The 22,014-nt window shown below is 39.1% G+C and overlaps 1 protein-coding gene across 1 annotated transcript in view; it reads right to left on the bottom strand.

Annotated features, from left to right (window-relative positions):
• COL14A1 (collagen type XIV alpha 1 chain) overlaps positions 1-22,014 on the bottom strand; it is a 266,930-nt gene that overhangs the window by 200,101 nt on the left and 44,815 nt on the right. Inside the window, exons 4-6 of the mRNA XM_023728170.1 lie at positions 9,575-9,691; positions 5,380-5,523; positions 2,151-2,240 (exon numbers count right to left, since the gene is read on the bottom strand). Coding sequence (XP_023583938.1) covers positions 2,151-2,240; positions 5,380-5,523; positions 9,575-9,691 — 351 coding nt within the window. The remainder of the gene's footprint in view (positions 1-2,150; positions 2,241-5,379; positions 5,524-9,574; positions 9,692-22,014) is intronic.

Here is a 22,014-nt window from a genome sequence, read left to right as displayed (position 1 = left end):
ACAACACAAAACCCTTGAACAATTCTAAATAAGGATAAAGGGAAACAAAGCCCAGAAGAAATGTAGGGTAATAGAAAGCACAAAGTAAGTAGTAAAACTAAATTTAAATTTATAAGTAAACTCAATAAATTTAAGTGCAATAAAGTCATCACTTAAAACATAGAGATTGTCAGACTGAAATCTCAAAATCCAGTAAACTGTTCTTTACAAGATAACTCATCTTGAACCTGAGAAAACAAATAGGATGAAAGTTAAAGGATAGAGAATCAATATATTATGTGACTCATAAACAAAATAAAGCTGGTATACTCTTTGAGGCAAATATGGAATTACTAAGAATAAAAAAAAATTACAAAATAATAAAAAATATTCACTAGAAAAATATAGCAACTCTTATTGGTATGTACCTAGTCTACACATATTTAAAGCAAATATTACCAAGGTTACAAAGAAAACCGAACAAATCATATGTCAGAGAAATTAAAAAGCACATTTTTCTCAAGGACACATGGAATGGTTTAAAAACGTTGACCCCATTTAAGCAATAAAATAAGTCCCAACAAATTTCAAAGACTCTTCCCACACACGTTTCTTGATCACAATGCAATAAATTTAGACACCAATCATAAATATCTTTTTAAAAATTCCCATATTTTAGAAATTAAGTAACATATCTGTAAGTAATTAATAGATCAAAGTGGAAATTCTAATGGAAATTAGAAAATAGTATGAGCTGCATGGTAAAAAACCTGTGTGATACAGCTTGTTGTAAAAGTGTGAAATGTTATGATAAAATGTATGTTAAATTTAATACATGAATACATAATTAAAAGGGTGATATATTTATCATGAATAAAAAGATATGGATGTTAAAAATTCTTAAAAGGCATGAATAAGTATAGGGGAAATGACACACCCAACCCACTGCTGTCAAGTCGATTCTGACTTATAGCGGCCCTATAGGACAGAGTAGAATTGCCCCATAGGGTTTCCAAGGCTGTAAATCTTTATGGAAGCAGACTGCCACATCTTTCTCCCCTGGAGCGGCTGGTGGGTTCACAACCACCAACTTTTCAGTTAGCTCCAAGCACTTAACCATTGTGCCACCAGGGCTCCCTTAGAAGATATTTACAACATTATATAACAATGTAATAGAAAAGTATTTAATATCCAAAATATCTAGCGAGCTTATATATATATTCATAGAAAAAACACAAAATAGTAATAGACAAAAGACAAGAAAAATTACAAACGGCCACTAAAGATATGAAAAAATGCTCAGCCTCACTAATAAACACAGAATTGTAAACTAAAGTACTAAGACATCATGGGGAAATTTTTTGAATTACTGAAAATTTTAAATGTTGGAAAGAGTATGTGGAAATAAGTACTGTAATACATTGTTGGCAAAAGTATAAATTTTTGAGAAAAATTTAAGTCAATTTGGCAGGTTCTACCAAAACTGTAAAATCTGGATATCTTTTAACTCTGCAATTCCACATTTAGAAATAGGTTTGTTATAGTGAAAATCAGAAAACACCTAAATGCCCATCAATAGGGAAATGGTTAATAAATCATGATAGTCTATGCCATAGGATACTATCTGGCCATTAAATGTCATGAGGTAGACTAACAATAATAGCTAAAATTATTAAATGGTAGGCAATATTCTAAGTACTTCATATACATCAACACATTTAATCCTAAAGAACTCTATGAAGTGAATCCTATTATCCACATTTTTCAGATGAAGGAATAGAGACATAGAAATTTGATACCTTGCATAAGATCATCCAGGTTTAAAAGTGACAAAGGCAGTCTTTGAATTCAGACAGGCAAAAGGGAGAACTCAACAATTTACCACTAGGCCATGCCATCTTCTATATGTCGTGCCATGGAAAGATCTCAAGGTGAAAAAGCAATACACAGAACAAGAAATATAATAGACAGGCTGTACGACAATGTTTATATATTCATTAAAAAAAGGTCCCACACCAAAATGACAGTCATTATATATGGGGAAAGAAGGAGTGGAAAAGGGCTAAAGTAATTTTCATATCAGATCTGTAGTCTTCTGAAGAACCAATGACCATGTCTGCCTGTATTGCCTGTGCCATTAAAACAGCGCAACACCCAAAACAACATCTGACCTTCTTCTGGCGAGGATGGTCTTGTCCCATTTCCTTTGTCCACAACCTTGACTCTGGGCTTTGGATCCTTTCTTTTTTCTAAATCTTTAACTGGAAGAAAAATAGAAATGCAGCAATGTGTTGTGTTAAAGTCTGAAAGACAATATTCAGTGAGTTTTAGTAAAACCTTTACAAGTCCTGAAGTATTAAGTAGAAATGTGATGTATGGTAGAACTTCTTTTCCAAAGATTAGAACTGATGTTTTGTTTTTTAACCTTGTCATGGGGGAGGTATGGACAGCATGTAAGGAATTACTTTGGTAGAGTACTCAGTATGGGCAGACGAAGTATGTAGGTTTAATCCTTCACGAGTGCTGCAAATTGCATGGTTATCCCCACTTCATACATGAGGGAACTAAGACCCAGGAGGCTAAGTAACTAAAGCATATCTTACAAAACCAGTAAGAGTATTGGCACAGGATTCAAGTCGTATCTTCAGATCTCTGGGACCTAGCTGATGAGCTTGGCACCTTTTGTAGAAAGATCTTAGCTACAAATGTCCTACTTTGAACTGCTGTATCTGTAATAGAAGGTGTAGAAACCCACCATGCTGCCCTTCTAATGCAAGGGACGAACTCAGAAAACAGACTGTCATGAGCAAAGTGGTATTAATCACAATGATAGCTACTATGTTATATTATGTAATACCACGTGCGCAATTAATCTGCACGATAATAAGTACATATCATCAGCCATTTTGCAGATGAGGAAAAACTGAGGCTGGAAGCAGTTGGGTTGCTAGCCCAGAGACACACACAAGTGGCAGGTCTGGAATCACATCCAGCACATCAGACACGCCTTCCTGTCTTCAAAATACAAAGACTGTTTCTCATGCTTCCTTGTGTATCAGAAGATGGACTCATGAAGAATCCAACCCTTTATGCTAACTGCAAACGTATATGCAAGACGATTTGCCTTGATCACCATTTCCCTGGATCTCCCAGAGAGGAGAGACCAGGCTCCAGCTCCATCTCCCAGGCAGCAAACATGTAACTAAAATGCAAACTGGAAAAGGAAACCATCCAAACAAAGTTATCTTCACCTCATTCTTAGAAAACTAACTCTTCTATCCTGCCAGTAAAAACAATTTATAGCTGAAAAAAAAATGCTTAAATATAATTTATCTAATTAACCAGTTAGACTGTTTCACAAAAATTATTTCAGCAGAGCTAAGCAAGCAGAAAGCAAGTGCATTTCCTTTTAAGTGCTTTGAGTAAGTACCTGTTGGGAAAGCTTTTTAAGGCTACTTTGTTTTCTTATGCAGCTCAGGCAGTGGAATCTTTGAAAATAATCAAGAGACCTTTAGACTAAAGTAAAATGAATCACTATCCCTCTTACTGCTTCTTACAAACTTAAAAAAAAAAATTATTTTGTTCACTCATATAGGAATGTTAGAGGCCAGAGGCTGAAGTGCAGTGCCAACAGAATGAGACAGAAGGCTGGTTTATACTGAAAATAACATGAAAACCGTTTCCAGAGCTTCCAGACAGTGTGCGTCTCAAAAATATGTAATATTTAAAACATCTGTATGTCCTGCTTACAGGTGGATTTACCAAATGTCTTTGTTCAGAAGTTTCAAGAAGGAGCAGGTTAACAAAGGTTTTTAAATTTTTATAAGTCAGAAGATAGGTCAAGCAAAACATTACTCAGGGGAGTAAGAAAAAATGGGAGCGGGGGAGAACAGAAAATCCAGACAGACAATTGCTGTCCAGAGAGTTCCAGAACCCCAGCCTCCCATATTTGTGGATTAATCTTAATGGAAGGATTTTAAAAGCTATTGTGTAAAATAAGAGAAAATCTATTTGAAATTGTATCTAGGATTTGCTTCAAAATAATATGAAAGGGGGACATAGGAATATATAAATGAAACAAGACTGGCCATAAGTGGTTAACGGTTGAAGCTGGGTGAGTGATACATGAGATGGGGTTCAGGGTTCATTACACCATTCTGTTTATATTTTATTATATGTAATATTGTCCATAATAATAAGTTGTTTTGACAGGGGAAGTCAGCACAACTGGACTAAACCAAAGCTAAGAAGTTTCCTGAACATAATTGAACACTTTGACGGACAGAGTGGTGGGGGTAGGGGTCTGGGGACCATGTTTTCAGCAGACATCTAGGTCAACTGGCATAACAAAGTTTATTAAAAAAATGTTCTGCATCCTACTTTAGTGAGTGGCATCTGGGGTCTTAAAAGCTTGCAAGCAGCCATCTAAGATATATCAATTGGTCCCAACCACCTGGAGTAAAGGAGAAGGAAGAACACCCAAGACACAAGGAAAGTAGTAGCCCAAGAGACAGAAAGGGCCACAGAAACCAGAGACTTCATCAGCCTGAGACCAGAAGAAATAGATGGTGCCTGGCTACCACCAGTGACTGCCCTGACAGGGAACACAACAGAGAGTCCGGGATAGAGCAGAAGAAAGGTAGGGTGTAGAACTCAAATTCTAGTAAGAAGATCAAACTTAATTGTCTGATTGAGACTGGAGGTACCCCAGAAAGCAAGGCCCCTGGATTCTCTATCAGCCCAGAACTGAAACAATTTCCGAGGCCAACTCTTCAGACAGGTATTGGACTGGACTGTGGGACATAAAGTGATACTCGTGAGGAGTGTGCCTCTTAGCTCAAATAAATACAAGAGACTAAACAGGCAGCTCCTGTCCAGAGGTGAGATGGGAAGGCAGAGAGGGTTGGGAGCTGGTTGAATGGACATGGGGAATTGGGGGTGGAGGGGAGGAGTGTGCTGTCACAGTGTGGCGAGAGCAACTAGAGTCACATAACAATGTATGCATAAATTTTTGTATGGGAAAAAGTTTAAAAAATAAATAAATAAATAAGTTTTGTTTTTTAAAGAGTCTACTATCACGATGAAGTAGCATAGAAAGTTAAGCAGGACAGGGCTTTTCTTTTTGCATGCATGGTACACAAAACTTTATCCTCCACAAAGTATAGGGACAGGGCCATGTGGTCACTAGACTGCAAAGCCACAGGGACAGGGCTCTGTGCTCTTGGGCTCAATGTCACGTGCCCTGTGCCTAGAACAAGGCCTGACACTAGACTATGTGTCTCTTAACATCCCTTCCAATCAAAAGAATCTACAATTTAAACCTCTTAAGCTATAGACTACGGAATCAAACTCAATGCTGAGACAGAGTTACAGGGACACTTTAAGACCTGAAATACATACTTCTGAATTGGCCTTGGGCTGGCTTGCTTTCTTTGTCTTTATTGTACGCGATAATTTGAACTGCATAATCCTGATCTGGCATGAGACCTTGAATAATTGCTTTCGTTGCAGTGTTCTGGAGATTCAACTGGTTGGTTTTTCCACCTACAGTAAAACAGAAAGATAAATGAATTCTAAGAATTAAGTTAACTGTGTACAATCATAAAAAAATTTTAAGCCACAATCAAGATTTTAAAGGATGAAAACATTTAAAAATACATACAATGATGCACACATGCATAGCACTTAATTTTACCATAGTTTTCATTCTTGTTTTCAGTTGTACTCTTTGCATTAGACAACTTAAACAGCTGTGGAAATTAGATAAAACACATTCATGACAATCTTTCATCCTAACATACTACTGCTTTATACACTAGGGACACCCGTAGTACAAGACAGGAAGACAGCAAGCTCCCAATTATCAGATACAAGGAAAGAATTCCACTTAAAAGTAAAGGGTGGAGGGAGAATTTGGACAGACTACATGTAACTATCGATGTTGGAATTTTTCCACCTTGGAATTTTTCCTAAGGCCACTCTGAAGTGAGTCAGAGTATCCTTGAATTCTGAGCAACTTAAACATTTTCAGTCTGACCACCACTAGCTCAGAATGCTGAAGGAACCACTTAGTGCCTGGCTACCTAAAAAGTAAGCTTGGTTCATGAAAATGTTTCAAACCCCCATTTTCTCTCTATCAGATTAGGTTGCTATCTAGGGCTTTCCTGAAAACTCTGCTGATTAAGCACTCAACTTTTATGCAGAATTCCAAATATACCTCTGTTCTCTAATTTCTGGCAGCTATTTCTGTGTCTGAAAAAAGGGAAACTAATTTAAAACTTCTGTCCCTCCGGTAGTAACAATAAAAACCAAAAAACAAAACAAACCCGTTGCCATCAAGTCGATTCCAACTCATAGCTACCCTATAAGACAGAGTAGAAATGCCCCACACAGTTTCCAAGAAGGGGCTGGTGGATTCAAATTGCTGACCTTTTGGTTAGCAGTGGAGCTCTTAACCACTGCACCACCAGGGCCCCAGTAACAGTAAAAGCAGTCTGATATTTGCTGAATTAATCAAATATAACACAAAGACTACGATACATTTTAATCAGACTCTAATAAAATGAATGATGTTAAGTCTGAAATTTGATGCTGCTATCATCCATGCTATGAGTTAGAACCGACTCTCCGGCATCTAACAACACAACACAACAATTATCCCTGGTGGCAGTGGTTAAAGGGCTTGACTGTTAACCATTAAAGGGCTTGACTGTTAACCAAAAGGTTGGCAGTTCAAACCCACCAGCTGCTCCTTGGGAGAAAGACGTGGCAGTCTGTTTCTGTAGTCTTGGAAACCCTATGGGGCAGTTCTACTCTGTCCTATAGGGCTGCTATGAGTTGGAATGGGCTGGATGGCAATGGGTTTTTTGTCATTCATGCTGCCAGCTACTGTAAGGCAAAACCAAGCCTTCCTCTTGCCAAAACCTGTTTCCTTAGGCACATTTGTCTCCAAGATAAGAAATTTGATTTCACAAACTTCTATCATTTAAAATTCACCTACTATAAGTGCACCAAATAAATCTTTCATAATCTAGTATTTCTAGAAGTGTGTTCGCATATCAGAGCACCTCTTAGAGAAACTCAGAGCATATTAGTTTATTGAAAGCTTTGAGAATCCTGCAATAAAAAAGCTTTAAACTCTTTGTAAATCAGCATTTCTCAAGTTTATTTGACCATTAAACCATTTGATTGCATAATAGATATTAGCATCATGCTGAATACCATGGAATACACTTTGGGAAAGCTGGCATAAACAATGCTACAGCCATGTGTCATAGTGCTAAAATGTCTATAAACAATGTATGGTTAGATGTATTTATTACTCTTTTCGTCTACTATGTTTGATCAAGTAGAAATCAGAGTGTCAAGAATGTCTGATTGACTTGAGTTAAAAAAACAAAAACAAAAAACAGAACTCATCAAGAAACAATTTGCTTTCATCCCCAATTTTTATTTTGTGTTTAAGCAAGAGCTGCAAATCTACTTTCTGAATGAGCTGTTGTAAAGGTGATGCAAGGATCAGGTCGAGGCTTGGTTCAATCCCCCACCCCTACCCCAAGTCACTTCTAAAATTCTTTTAACTCCTCAATTACACCTGTTTGCAGTATTTAATAGTTTGGTGTTATCAGCAATTAGTCAAGAAATATTAAACTACTGATAACGTGGAGGAAAAATATTACCCTACAAGATCAGACATGGGGAATTCTCAGAGGTACCACAAATTTAGAAACTTGCATTTTGATCTTTAGAGTCAGACTGATGTTCAAGAATCTCTTAAATTTAAATTGCCCATGGTAGCTTATTTTATAGAACGAACTTTATCTTAAAAAGTGAGTCATTTCAAAATGAGGCCATACTCCAAATGAAAAATCCAGACCAGTCCTGAGAACAAAGTATTGCTTTCCACAAGTGAGTCACTTCTGTAGGCCAACATACCAGAGAAGTTGGCATTCGGTATTGCTCAACCCAGAAGTCATTCTAATGAGCCTGTGGGTAATACTGTAATAAAAGAAGGCGAGTATTCCTTTTGAGTAACTAAGCAAGAAGCCAAGTGTTTATCTCCTTGCTTTGAGATTTTAAATCCACTGTTGGGTAAGAAGGCCACATTTATGAACAATCGAGCAAGTATTTGCCTCATTCAATGAGTTGGGAAAATTTCGCCAGCAGAAAAAAGCCCAGCTCCATATAACCATCTTTATCACTAACAGAAAGGAAAAAATACTATTATATTTATATAATTGCATATATATATATACAAATATGCTACTTAATAAATACTTACCATGTACTGTGTGAAAATGGGTCATTGGAGAAGAAATGAAACCTGAGAGATATGCTAGACAGCATCCTTATAATAGTCATAGGTAAGATTTACTGAGCATTTACTGTGTGGCAGTCACTGTTGTAAGTGCTTTACAAGTATTAATTCAGTTAGTCCTCATCACCAGCCAAACCAAACCCACTGCAGTTGATTTCGACTCATAGCAACCCTATAAGGACAGGGTAGAACTGCCCCATAGGGTTTCCAAGGCTGTAAATCTTTAGGGAAGTAGACTGCCACATCTTTCTCCCACAGAGCAGCTGGTGGGTTCAAACCACCAACCTTTCATTTGGCAGCCGAATGCTTAACCACTGTGCCACCAGAGCTCCTTTCCTCACCACCAATACTCCTCAAATTTAATGTGCATATGAATCACCTAGGCATCTTGTTAAGACTCAGGACATGATTCAGTAGGTCAGGGGTGATGCCTGATGAAATCCTGCATTTATAACCAGGTCTCAGGTGACAGTGATATTGCTGGTCCACAGACCACACTTGGAGTCCCAGTCCTCACAACAACTCCATGAAGTGGGCACTACTATTGTTTCCCCATTTTACAAAAGCAGCAGCTCAGGTAGGAAGGGATTAAATAACTTGCCCAAGTCACACTGTAAGTGACAGACCAAGTTTTGAGCTCAGTCAGGCCACTTGTTGAGCCTATCTTCATCTCCATGACACCAATGTAGCAGTGGCAATTCCTCTTCATGCTCTGTATTGTTTTAGTTGATTATATTTGTATAAAACAACAAAATATGAGCAGGAAAGATTCAACCCAAATTTAATTTTTTTTTAGTTTTACATAACCGCTTTATCTATATAATCAATAAATTTGTTCAACCTTTGCTTTTCCTGCCTTAATAATTTATGATTTATTTTCACAAAGTCTACTTAGTTATTATCATTTTAATGTAAATAACTTAATAGCATTCTATCAAGTTAATTAATCATAATTTACTCAACCAGTCACAACTGGTGGCCATCCAAGTGTACCGAATTTTGAAGAGTCAATAGACCAAAAATACTCATCCTATGTCAAAACAGAGGTAGTGAGAATTTTTGATAGCCTAGAAATTTGACTTGAGAAGAATTATGATGATCCCAAGGGTCATTCTTGACACTCTGGGGAATATTATTTCCTTAATTAGAGAGTAAGATTTCAAGCTCAAAGATTTAAAAAATAAATTCAAATGATTATTAATACTTGGTATTATACATCTTAAATTACCTATATGTAAAAAGTTGCTCACACTCTAAAACACAATAGATTGTTTTTACCTGAAGCTGGAGTCACAAGAAGTTTGTATCCACTAAATTTCCCTTTTGGAGCCTTCCATGAAATCTGTATACTGTCATGAGATAATACGTTATATCTTAATCTTGTAGGTGGAGCCACTGAAACGGAAAAACAATTTTTTTTAAGGTTGAGACATTTAAGCTTCCATCTGTTAAATTTAAAAGTCAAGGTAATGTAAACAAAATACACAAGGCCTCAACAGTCTCAAAATGTGTTCTTGCTACAACCTCATTAATAAATCGATATGTTTGTGAAATAACACAAACATAAGAGCATTTGTTTCTTACCCAAGGGACATGCATTTGTTAAATAGTACTGCCCAGTGACAAAGAACTAAGATATAGTGTTAGAATTTAATACTCTAGTCTAGTTTAATAATTGAAGCCAATCTTGTAAAATGCTTGCATTGTTACAAGGATGAATGTTTTTTATTAGAACATGTGAGCTTTCATAATCTACTCTATTGGGACTGGTTTTATGCCTTTAGGTTTTTTGTTTTATGCCTTTAGGCTCTTCATTTTAGTGATCTTTTGATGATATGATAATTTGAGAAGGTTATTATGAACATATTATGGTAATGCAATCTTCATTTAAAAACATTTAAGAAAGAAATTGTCAAGGCATTCAGAAACAAATAAAAGATAATTATGTTTTATAAACTTTGATCCATTCTTCAAGTCTAGATGATTTATACTTGGCAGAAAGATACATAGCACATAGTCTTGAATCAGCCCAGAATATTTAATCTCTTTTGACGGTTCACTAAACGGGTAGCTCCATATTATATTTTGTGTAAGTCATTCAAACTTCAAAACACATTTTTGGAACCCTATGTAAATGTTCCAGAATTTCAATGGAAATACACTTAGTTAGAAAATGTTTATCATATAATATCTAAATTCGTTTGTCAAAAAAGAGAAGGTAACACTTATTAACAGAAAACTTAGCACTTATTACTCACTTTTATGCCCAGCCTTTCTTTCTCACTTTAGGAAACAGAGCGTAAGGGAAGGAAACAAACATTCTTCTAAATAGGTATGTACCACAATAGGGGTTTCGACATTTGTTTGATTCCCCACTCTGCTACTCGTCACCTAAATATCCTTGAACAAATTATTGTTTCCCCCACAGCATCAGTTTCTTTATTTTTAGAAAAAGTGACCATAATATTTTCTGCACAGGATAGACAACAACTTTAAATAGAATAATGGATATAACAAATGCATTATAAAGGTGGTCAATAAATGTTTGCTCCCCTGCTCCCTTACTTCATCTAATGGTTAGTCTCAAAAGCTTATTTAATCTTCACAAGGAATGCATTAGCATCTTAAGTTTAGATAAGGGAATCAAGGAGAAGTTAAGGGACTTGCCCAAGGTCACATACAGGTAAGAGATACAGATTTAAAATTCTCTGACCCCAAATAAAATGGTCCGTTTCTTTGGGAGAAGATCCATATTATGCAGCCACCCTTCAGTGAGCTGGATGAATGAATAATTTTATTCCCCTACACTATCTACTAATCTGAAATCAGTACACACTTAAGAACATAATCTTAAGAATAGTATTTTCTTTTAGTTGTCCTTTACTACCTCTCAGTAGAGAATGCTAGCCGTGCAAAACAAAAACATTGGATTCCCATTCTCAATTTGACATGAATCGTTTACATTGCTCTGGCTAATGGTAAAATATAGGATTATCATAAGAAAAGCTATTTCCAAAGAGTAAGGTGGCTAAACGTGTAGGAATATGCCAAATTGAGATGCCTGGCTGGAACGGGATAGTTAACCTCAGTTTGAATCAAATTCCTTATTGCTACCTAGACTTCAGTTTGAATCAGACTTTAGCTTGACCAAAGTTTCTGCTGCTGCATTCCTGAGAACGTAGCTGTCGACATCCCTAAACCTTAACCACTCTTAGCAAATAAGTGTGGGGGTAAGAATGGGGTTGTTCCAGAAGGGTTTGCTGATGCTAAGACAGATTATGATGTTGATGGTCTTTCTCTACCCCTCCCTGGTTTGTTGATGTTAAAATAGATTATGTTTATGGTCTCTCAATACTCCTCCCCATTTTACTATTAGTCATATGCTATCATGTGTTTACCCTCCCCATCTTACCATATAAAAGACTCACCTCTCCCTCAGAAAATGGGAGCACTTGGTAGATTCCTCTTTGCCCTGTGTTTCCCCAATTCGTGAACTGTATTACCCTCAATAAACTTCCTTGCTTTTACTTTAAGTGAGCATTGTTGAGACATTTTGGTGTCAGAAGTGGGATTTTGAGACCACATTACCTTCGGCGGCCCTCGGGACACTGAGGACTCAGGCTTCTGGTACCAGCAGAACCACTTGGGCTCACTGCCTCCCCAGATTCCTGACAGTCATTCCAGGTAAATACTCTATCAAATCCAAGCTCCACTCTGTGTTAAACTCTTTGAGATTTATTGCTGGACTTCTTTACTTTCATTTTTATTTTCAATATTCTAAACGTTTTGACGAGTTCATTGTCAAATTAAGTTTGGTGAGACTATCAACATGGTTCTCCTAGTTCTAATAAGCTATAAAAACCCAGGGCACAGGTCAACCAGTAAAAGTCAATAAGATAGTCAGCCTGCTACTGAGCGGTTCTGCCACAAGGCAGTTAAAGCCTCCCTTGAAAGGATAAACCGAGTTGTGAGACAGGCCAGAGCACTAGGCTGCCCACTGGCCACAAGCAAATTCTAGAAGCAAAACCCAGTCCCAACTCCGTGGTAAGAACCCCTGATAGTATTTTAGCTGACTTTGGGAGAATCAAGATTTCAGGCCGTTAGTCTGAACTCTTCTTTTTAAGGTGCGTATTCAAGTCTCAGTGCACCATTATATTTTGGGTGTACATTAAGTCTTATAGGACGTGCTGTTCCCCGCTTTAGCAGAATAGGAATACCAGTTCCAGGAACTCAGCAGGGGCACCTTCAGGCACCCCAGCCGCTTATGTGAATAAACATTTTGGATTACTGGCATATTTTTACTAAAGACAGTTTACAAAATCAGCTGCCACTGCAGGGCTCTTTTGAGCTGGATAAGCCAGTTTTTCTGTGCAGTAAATTAGAAAAGAAAGGTTCCCGAATTTGGCAACCACAATGGGATGTCTACTTTGAATGGTACTTAGTAACTTCCAAAGATGTCAGGAAAGCAAAATGGCTTCCAAGCAGGACAGTATTAACTAGGCAAGAGAAAGACATGTAATGTCAGGTGCCTGCCCCTATTCCTTCGGCTCCTCTGCTGGCTAGTTCCTGTTTGTATTCCTCTCTACCCTCTTATTCTCCTACTACCTAGCGTCATCTCCAGAATCCCTTTCTACCCTACAGAACCTACTGAAGAAGAATTAGAGAAACCAGTTTCTGATATAATCCCTGAGAATCCTTTTAAGATAAGGTATCCAGAAGAAGCACATAAACCTCCCCAGGTTACCTTTGCCCGTTGGTCTAAAGTAGAACTTCATGCAATTGTAAATGACTTTCCCAATCCTCGTGAAGACCCTGAAAAGTTCACCCAGGAATTTAGAATTCTGATGAAACCATATGAACTTGGTCCACCTGACCTCTGTCAATTAATAGATATGCTAGTAGGACCAGGAAAGGCTTTGAGATGGATGGAAGAGGCTAACTGGAAACACTCAGAATGGTCATTGGCTACAGGATGGTCACTGGCTATAAATGTCAAAGCCTCTGGCACAGAACTGTTAGATTAATAAAGAACTATTGTTAAATTGGAGCCCTGGTGGTGGAGTGGTTAAGATTCGGCTGCTAACCAAAAGGTCTGCAGTTCAAATCCACCAGCTGCTCCCTGGAAACCCTATGGGGCAGTTCTACTCTGTCCTATAGGGTCACTGTGAGTTGGAATCAACTCAACAGCAATGGGTTTGGGTTTTTTTGTTTGTTTATTTTTTGGTTTATTGTTAAATTACTCATAGATTCTGTGATGGTTAAGGTTGTGTATCAACTTGGCTGGGCCATGATTCTCAGTGGTTTGGCAGTCATATGATGTTATGATCACTTCCATGATGAGATCTGACGTAATGTGATCACCTCCATGATGGGATCTGCTGTGAGTAGCCAATCAGTTGAAAGAGAGTTCCTTTGGGCATGTGGCCTACAATGAATATAAGTGGACATCCTGGCAAGTTTCAGGGGCTTTTGCTCACTCTGGATCCTGAAGCTGGATCCTGTTCATCTGACTCTGGTTCTTAGGGCTTGAGCTAGAAGCTTATCTGCGGTCTTGCCTGCCGATCTTGGGATTCGTTGATCTTCGCAGCCTATGAGCAAAAGCCTCTCTGACCTGCTGATCTTCTGTTTGCCAGCCCCTGCAGCTACGTGAATCAGAAGCCTCTATCCTCACCCAGAGACTTGAGATGTTCCAGCTTCTACAATCGCGTGAGCCATTTCCTTAATACTAATCTCTCTCTCTCTCTCTCTCTCTCTCTATATATATATATATATATATATATTTATACGCTTTACTGGGTTTCCTTCTCTAGAGAACCCAGCCTAAGACATTTGGTACCAGGAGTAGGGTAGTTCTAGAGAAACAAAATTGTAAGTATGTTTTCTAAATTGGTTCACAAGTCTAGTTAGTCTTAAAAATGTTGATGACTCTGCTTCCAGTAGTAAAGAGGGCACTGCTCATCTATGGCGTGAGGTGGCAATACAAATATGCAAAATATCACCACCAACAGATTAGGTACTGGTGAAAGGCGAGGCTCTGAGTGACTGTGTGTGTGATACGTTTCTACAATTTTGTCATAAGGAGAAGTATAAGGAAGCTGGTTGGTTGGGTGGTCCTACTTTCACTAGACAAACTGGTGAAAGAAAGAGATGAGCTCAGGGCTTCAGAGTCAAAGTTCAAGTGCCACATAAACAACCTCAAAGTTTCCACTTGTGCCTTGAAAGAAAGCCTTATTTCTTGTAGTAACAGAGCTGATATTGTAAAAAACCAAACCCAGAATCTTATTGTAAGAGTGGCTGAACTACAACACCAACTCCACTGCCACCTTCAAGAAGTGTCTGAAGTTAAATTGAGGGCATTGATTGGGAAAAAATGGTATCTTCAAACTCGGGATGGGGACATACAGGCAGATAATCAGGAAGCTGGAGACACTGAGCCCTTAAATTCTGTTGAATCACTCCCCTCCACGCCCATCTAATGAAAGTAATCCAGCTGCGTCTAAAGAGACTTTGTCTGAGTCATTGCCTGGGGCATTGCCTGAGGCAGATGCTTTACAAGACAATGCTGAATGTTCTCAAAACACTTCCCCACCACTGATTTTGGCTTCTAGACCTATAACTAGACTTAAGTCCCAGTGAGCCCCAAAAGGTGAAGTGCAAAGTGTGACCCAGGAAGAGGTATGCTACACTCCAAAAGAACTGCTTGACTTTTCTAATATGTACAAGCAGATACCTGGGGCATATGTGTGGGAATGGCTGTTAAGGGTGTGGGATAATGGTGCAAGAAACATAAAGATGGATCAGTCTGAGTTTATTGATATGGGCCCACTAAGCACAGATTCTTCATTCAATGTTTCAGCTCAAGAAATTAGGAAAGGATCTAACAGTTTATTCGGTTGGGTCACTGAAGCATGGATTACGCAGTGGCCTACACTAAATCAAGTTGAAGTACCAGACTTGCTTTGGTATGCTATAGAAGAAGGTATCCAAAGGCTTAGGGAAATTGGTATGCTAGAGTAGATTTATTAGGTTAGACCCACAGACCCACACAGGGAGTGCCAGAGGACACACCTTTTACCACCACTGTGAGGAATAAATTTGTGAAGGGAGCCCCAGCATCTTTGATGACTGCTATGATTGCTATTTTATGTTAAGTCAGATTTGACAGTGGGAACTGCCCTAACTGAATTAAGACACCTAACTACAATGGGGCTGATGGGACCCCATGGTAGTAGGGGCCAAGTGGTGGCACTCAGTTGAAAAGACAAGGTGGGCATGGTTATCATAATGGACAGCAGAGTCAAAGCAGTAATCAGAAAAGCCTGACTTGTATGAACTTACAGCACTGCCTGTTAGTCATGGTGTCCCTAGCAGTGAAATAGATAGGAAATCTACTAAATATTTACTTGATAGGTACAAGTGGAAGAATTCTAGGTCAGGTGAACAGCAGTCTAATTCGAATTGTCAGAATAGAGAGTCATGGTCCCTCAATCAATTCCCAGACTTGAATGAGTTTACAGACTCACAACCCCTTGAATGAAGGAGAGATTGGGAGCCCTTGAGGAAGTACTCCAATATACTGCCAAAAACTTATACTGTTAATCTTTCTCCCAGCCTTCCCTAAAGGGATCTACGACCTTTTACTACAGTGACTATTCATTGGGGAAACAGAAGTAGACTTTTCATGGATTACTGGATACTGGCTCTGAACTGACACTAATTCCAGAATGTAACTGTGCCCCACCAGTCAGAGTGGAGGCACATGGAGGTCAGGTTATTAATGGAGTCTTAGCTCATGTCTGTCTCACAGTAGGTCCAGTTGGTCCCTGAGCCCATCAAGTAGTGATTTCCCTTGTTCCAGAATGCATAACTGGATTAGATATACTCAGCAACTGGCAGAATCCCCATACTGGATCCCTGACAAGTGGAGTAAGGGCTATTATGGTAGGAAAAGCCAAGAGGAAGCCATTAGAACTGACCCTACCTAGGGAAACAGTAATACCACATTCCTGGAGGGATTGCAGAAATTACTGCCACCATCAAGGACTTGAAGACTGCAGGGATAGTGATTCCCACCACATCCCCATTCAACTCACCTATTTGGTCTCTGCAAAAAAAAAAGATGGATCTTAGAGAATGACAGTGGATCACCGAAAACGTAACCAGGACGTGACTCCAATTGCAGCTACTCTTTCAGATGCAGTTTCATTGCCTGAGCAAATTAATATATCTCCTGGTACATGGTATGCAGCCACTGATCTAGCTAATGCCTTTTTCTCTGTATCTGTTTTGAAGGACCACCAGAAGCAGTTTGCCTTCAGCTGGGAAGGCCAGTAATACATCTTCGGTGTCCTACCTCAGGACTACATCAACTTTCCAGCTAACCATAACCATTTTTAAGGTTGTCATCTGCAGATAAGTTTTACTTTACTGATTACCATTGGACTAAATCAAGATTTCCAGAACTCTTATATAGAAGCTGATGGGGTTTTCAGACTCTTACTGATCCAGAAATGCATGCAGCCAAAATTAACTACATAGCACTGAAATCAGCAGAATGTTTTAAATGATTAAATGAATACCGAAATGACTGTGATGAAAGAAGTAGTTCTTCAAAACCAAATGGCCCTCAACATTCTTACTACTATACTGACAAATGTTATCAGTTCTTAATCCAATATTCTAAAGAATATTTTTCACAAGTGAGGGAGGCTTTTGATGAATAAAAACTAAGCTCTCTAGGCCTGATATTGGAAGAGACACCACTTAAAAGACTCATTAGAACCCTGCTGGGAAGGACCAAACCTTGCCCTTCTCACCAATCTGTGCAGCCAAACTAGAAGGTGTTAAACCTTAGATATGTTTGTCATAGCTTAAAAGAGCTAAAGCACTTGTTTGGAATTGCCAATTGTCTGGTGACTTAAAACTGAAGCTGAAATGTGCCAGTGGCCAGAAGCAGACAACCTCAGAAGTGGGCAGCTAGTCCCAAGATCATGGAAAAAGACCCCATGCAAGCTGTTGAAATTTTTGGACTTAGCTTTATCATTTGAGCTATTCTTATGTTGTTAGTCGCTCTTCACAAAGTTGGTCTTATTACTTGGTAAGGTCATTATACCTTATTTAGTACTTATTACTGTTGAAATAGCCTTATTCTACCAACTTAGATTGATTTTTTTGGTAGCTTTTATTTTTTTATGACTGATATTTGTGGAAACTCTCTTGCTTTGCAAAGAATTACGTATTTTTCAGAAACTAAATCTTTAGATGAGACTGATTTCAAAGCATAGGCTAGCCCTCCTAGTCCTTACCAAGTTGTTCCTCTTATTGTGGCCTTTTCCCACATGAACACCTGTCAACAGATTGCAGAAGCAGAGTGTCTAAGCTATGGCACAGTAAAGAAATTCACTTAACTGGATGGTGCCCAACTGCCACTTATAAGGACGAACAGTGTCTGGGGTCTTAAAAGGTCAATGAGTAGCCTATGCAGAAGAAAGCACTCTTACTGTAATGATCAAGGAATCTCTACAGAGATTCATGATCGTAAGGGGGGAGTGTGTAGGAATACTACAAATTGAGGCACCTGGCTAGAACAGGATAGCTAAACCTGATTTGAATCAGACTCCATATTGCTAACTGGACTCCATCTTGAATCAGACTTTAGCTTTACCAAAGCCTCTGCCTCTGCATTCCTGAGAATGTAGCCCATGACTTCCCTAAACCTTAACTGCTCTTAGCAAACAAATAAGCGTAGGGGTGAGAATGTGGTTTCTGGGAAGGGTTTGCTGCTGATAGGAGAGATAATGATGTTGGTGTGGTCTCTCAATGTCCTTCTCCTGTTTGCTGATGTCAAAGGAGATTATGGTGTTGATGGTCTCTCAATATTCCTCCCCATTTTACTATTAGTCATACACTATTACCCGTTTACCCTCCCCATCTTACTATATAAGACTCACCTCTCCCTCGAAAGGTGGCAACACTTGGTAGATTCCTCTCTGCCCTGTATTTCCTCGATTCGTGAATTGCATTACCCTCAATAAATTTCTTTGCTTTTACTTTAACAGAAGTGAGCATTCTTACTCTAAGACAAACCTAGCACTTAGATGAACAGGAGAAACTACAGTTAGTTACTATTTTGCTTTGTCTGCATCTCAGAGAGAAAATCTATTTCTAGATAGACCCTTATTACATATGGAAGAAAATGAAATATAATAATTAACATATTTTTAAACAATAAACCCAAGTTTCTGAACTAAATAAGTGAGTGGACTGGTGGACATCATTGTCCAAGCTTACTACAGAGTTTTGCACGAATGTCCTGGTGAAAGGAAGCTGGCATGCCTGAGAACCATCAAATGGAAATGGACAACGAGCAGGATGGAGGCTTCAGTTGATTCTGTTAGCACCCCAGGTATGTTGACATCTCAAGGTGAGCAAAAAGTTAACAACATTCAGGATTCCTAGGTTAAGGTGCGGAGTCCCTGGGTGGCGCAAAGAGTTAACATGCTTGACTGCTAACTGAAAGGTTAGAGTCCACCCAGAAGCACCTAAGAAAAAAGACCTGGCTATCTACTTCCAAAATATCTGCCACTGAAAACTCTATGGAACACAATTCTACTCTGACACATATGGGGTCACCATGAGTCAGAATCAACACAATGACAACTGATAACTAGTAGGTTAAGAAGTGGAAATCTTAAAAGCATTCTCTACCCATGCTCCTACTCTGTAACTCAGAGTTTCCAGCTCTCAACACCTCTTTAGTCAATAGCTAACCTTCTAAACCTCCAGGAGAAAATGATGAAAAGCCTGACGCCTGACCGTGCTCCGACAACACTGGCCATGCTCTGGAAGCCAGAGTGGCATTTGTTTCCATTCCATTGAATTACTCAAGGAAATAAAAATGTAAAGGGAATACAACAACAAAATCCATCAATATTTAACTCTTTTAATAATTTACAAATAATTCATATGACGACAGTCCCATTATAACTGCTGGCAAAAAGTAATGGCACCATTTCCTTTTTATCAATGGACCATATCTATTGCCTATATAAGCATAAATATACACATAATCATTAAAAAGAAATCTTGGTTAGACACAAAGTTCATATTTCTTTTAGGTTTTTGCCCGTAGGGGGAAAACACTGAAAAGAAGAAATGCTAGTTAAGAAAGAAAGAAGCATGAGGTCACAGTTGTGGACTTCAAGGTTAGCTCTTTTTCCCTGTGAAGAAGGCACTGGGACCTGTGCCAAAGCAAAGACAGCAAGATTGACAGAAACACTTCAAGTGAAGGGGAGAAATAATTGTTCATATCTCGCAGAACAAAAATTCATGTACATTTAATACCAAACCCAGGATCTTTTTGCAAGAACAAAAGAAATACTTTTATACATGTACTTAACTTCCAGAAATAATGATAAATGCTTGCATGAACTTGGCACAAACTTTAATTTGTATCTGTTCAAACCCTAATCTTTTCAAAAAGACAAAAAGCAAATGTAAAGTCTGACTTCTGGCACATTCCAAGAACCGAGGACAGCCCAACATGCTCACCATTTGCATGGTGAAGTCTGGCTCTGCGGTGCAGTGAGTTACTTAATATGGCCCTTCTAGCCATACTGTTTGTAACTCTCACTAAATGACTGGGTGGGACTATGCAAATGAAGTGCTTGTGGCCCACCAAGGGGATTGGCTAGTGTCTTGATCATCTAGTGCTGCTATAGCAGAAATACCACAAATGGATGGCTTTAACAAAGAGAAATTTATTTTCTCACAGTCTAGGAGGCTACAAGTCCAAATGCAAGGCGTCAGCTCCAGGGGAAGGCTTTCTCTCTCTGTTGGCTCTGGAGGAAAGTCCTCATTGTCATCAGTCTTCCCCTAGACTAGGAGCTTCTCTGTGCAGGAACTTCAGGTCCAAAGGATTGCTCTGCTCCTGGCATTGCTTTCTTGGTGGTATGAAGTCCCCTAATTCTCTGCTTGCTTCCTTTTCCTTTAATCTCTTGTAAGATAAAAGGTGGTGCAGGCCACACCCCAGGGAAACTCCCTTTACATTGGATCAGGGATGTGACCTTAGTAAGGGTGTTACGATCCCACCCTAATCCTCTTTAACATAAAATTACAATCACAAAATGGAGGACCACACAATACTGGGAATCATGGTCCAGCCAAACTGATACACACATTTTTTTGGGGGACATAATTCAATCCAAGACAGATAGCTTGCTTATAATGTAAATAAAGGGCATGGCACCCTTCTGGGCATGAGACCATGCAAATAAAGTATATGGAATCCTAACAAGGGGATTTGGTCAGTTTTGTCATCCTGGGAAAGAGAGGATCTCACCACCAAACAAGAAAGAAGAGCTAGGAGTGGAATGCATCCTTTGGACCTGGGGTCCTTGCACTGAAAACCTAGATCCAAGAGACTGAGAGAGAAAGCTGTCAACCCTGGAGACAGCGAGAAGCAGCTGCAGAGAAATAGGCAGCAAAACCAGGAGACCAGCAGGAGACAGCCCACGGAGCCAAAAAACTGAGTGCCTTCAGGCCGAGGCTGCCTAGAGGAATTGGGTCCCTCCAGGCCCTTACTGGCAGAGCTAAAAGAGCCTTGTACACTTGCCCAAGTAGGGCAGAGGCCGAGGGGCCAGAGACAGGCATGCCTGCAGGTATGACTGAGAAGAGACCATCCTGATCGAAGAACTGTATCCTGAGCATTCCTGAACCTGAATTGTACCCTGTTACTTCCCTTATAAACCCCGTAATTGTGAATATTGTCTGTCAGTGTTGTGTGGCCATTGCAATGAATTATTGAACTCAGCAGAGAAGTAGAAAGTGCTTTGGGAGGGATGGCTGGTGTTAGAACTGGTAAAAAGGTTGGAGGGTGGAAGCATGTCTGACCTCTGCCTCACAGCAATTATCCTTAGACTGGTGATCTTGATTCTCCTTCTCCCTTGTGAAGTTAGAGGAAGTCAGATGCCTCCCCCACCACACCATTTTTACAGGATCCCTGTGTGGGATATGGGCAGAAGACAACATTTGCAAATATATGAACTTCATTCCAAATGGAGAATGAGGAGGAAGACTGGGGGTTGGGGGGGGGGCATTTCTCTATACTGCAGGGTTAGGCTTGTTTCTGAAAGTACAGATGTTTGTATGTTTGTTTTACTGTGCTTTGTTTTGAGAGAGATTTTCTTTAAACTCAAAAAATTTTACTGAATTACTAATTCTCATAGAAGCACATAGGTAGGAGAGGAATTTTTATGTCATTCCATTAAAGCCTCATTTAGGAAATTGTATTTCATAATCTGACGTCTTACTAAAAGGTTAATTTTCTCTCTTCCCTTCCTTCCACTTCAACTCAACTCAATTGAAATCTTGCTGCTATGACAACTGACAACCTATGAAAAGATTTATTTCTACTGAAATACTCTAATTTCTTAAAATACTAGTTTTTACACAAGGACACTGCAGTGAATAGCTTCTGTTCTCTACTATCCATAATCACCTCCCCACTTCCTTCTCTAACGGCACCTTTGTACTATCAGTCAGCCATCCTTTCCTGGCTAACTAACCCAAACCAAACCTACTGCTGTCAAGTCAATTCCAACTCATATTGACCCTACAGGACAAGGCAGAACTGCCCCATAGGGTTTCCAAAGCAGTAAATCTTTATGGAAGCAGATGGTCACATCTTTCTCCCGCCAAGTAGCTGGTGGGTTCAAACA

This window comes from Trichechus manatus, unplaced genomic scaffold (assembly GCF_000243295.1).
Source record: "Trichechus manatus latirostris isolate Lorelei unplaced genomic scaffold, TriManLat1.0 scaffold00022, whole genome shotgun sequence".
Classification (NCBI taxonomy): domain Eukaryota; kingdom Metazoa; phylum Chordata; class Mammalia; order Sirenia; family Trichechidae; genus Trichechus; species Trichechus manatus.
Note: the sequence above shows the minus strand (reverse complement) of the source record. Positions and strands in the feature narration are given on the sequence as shown.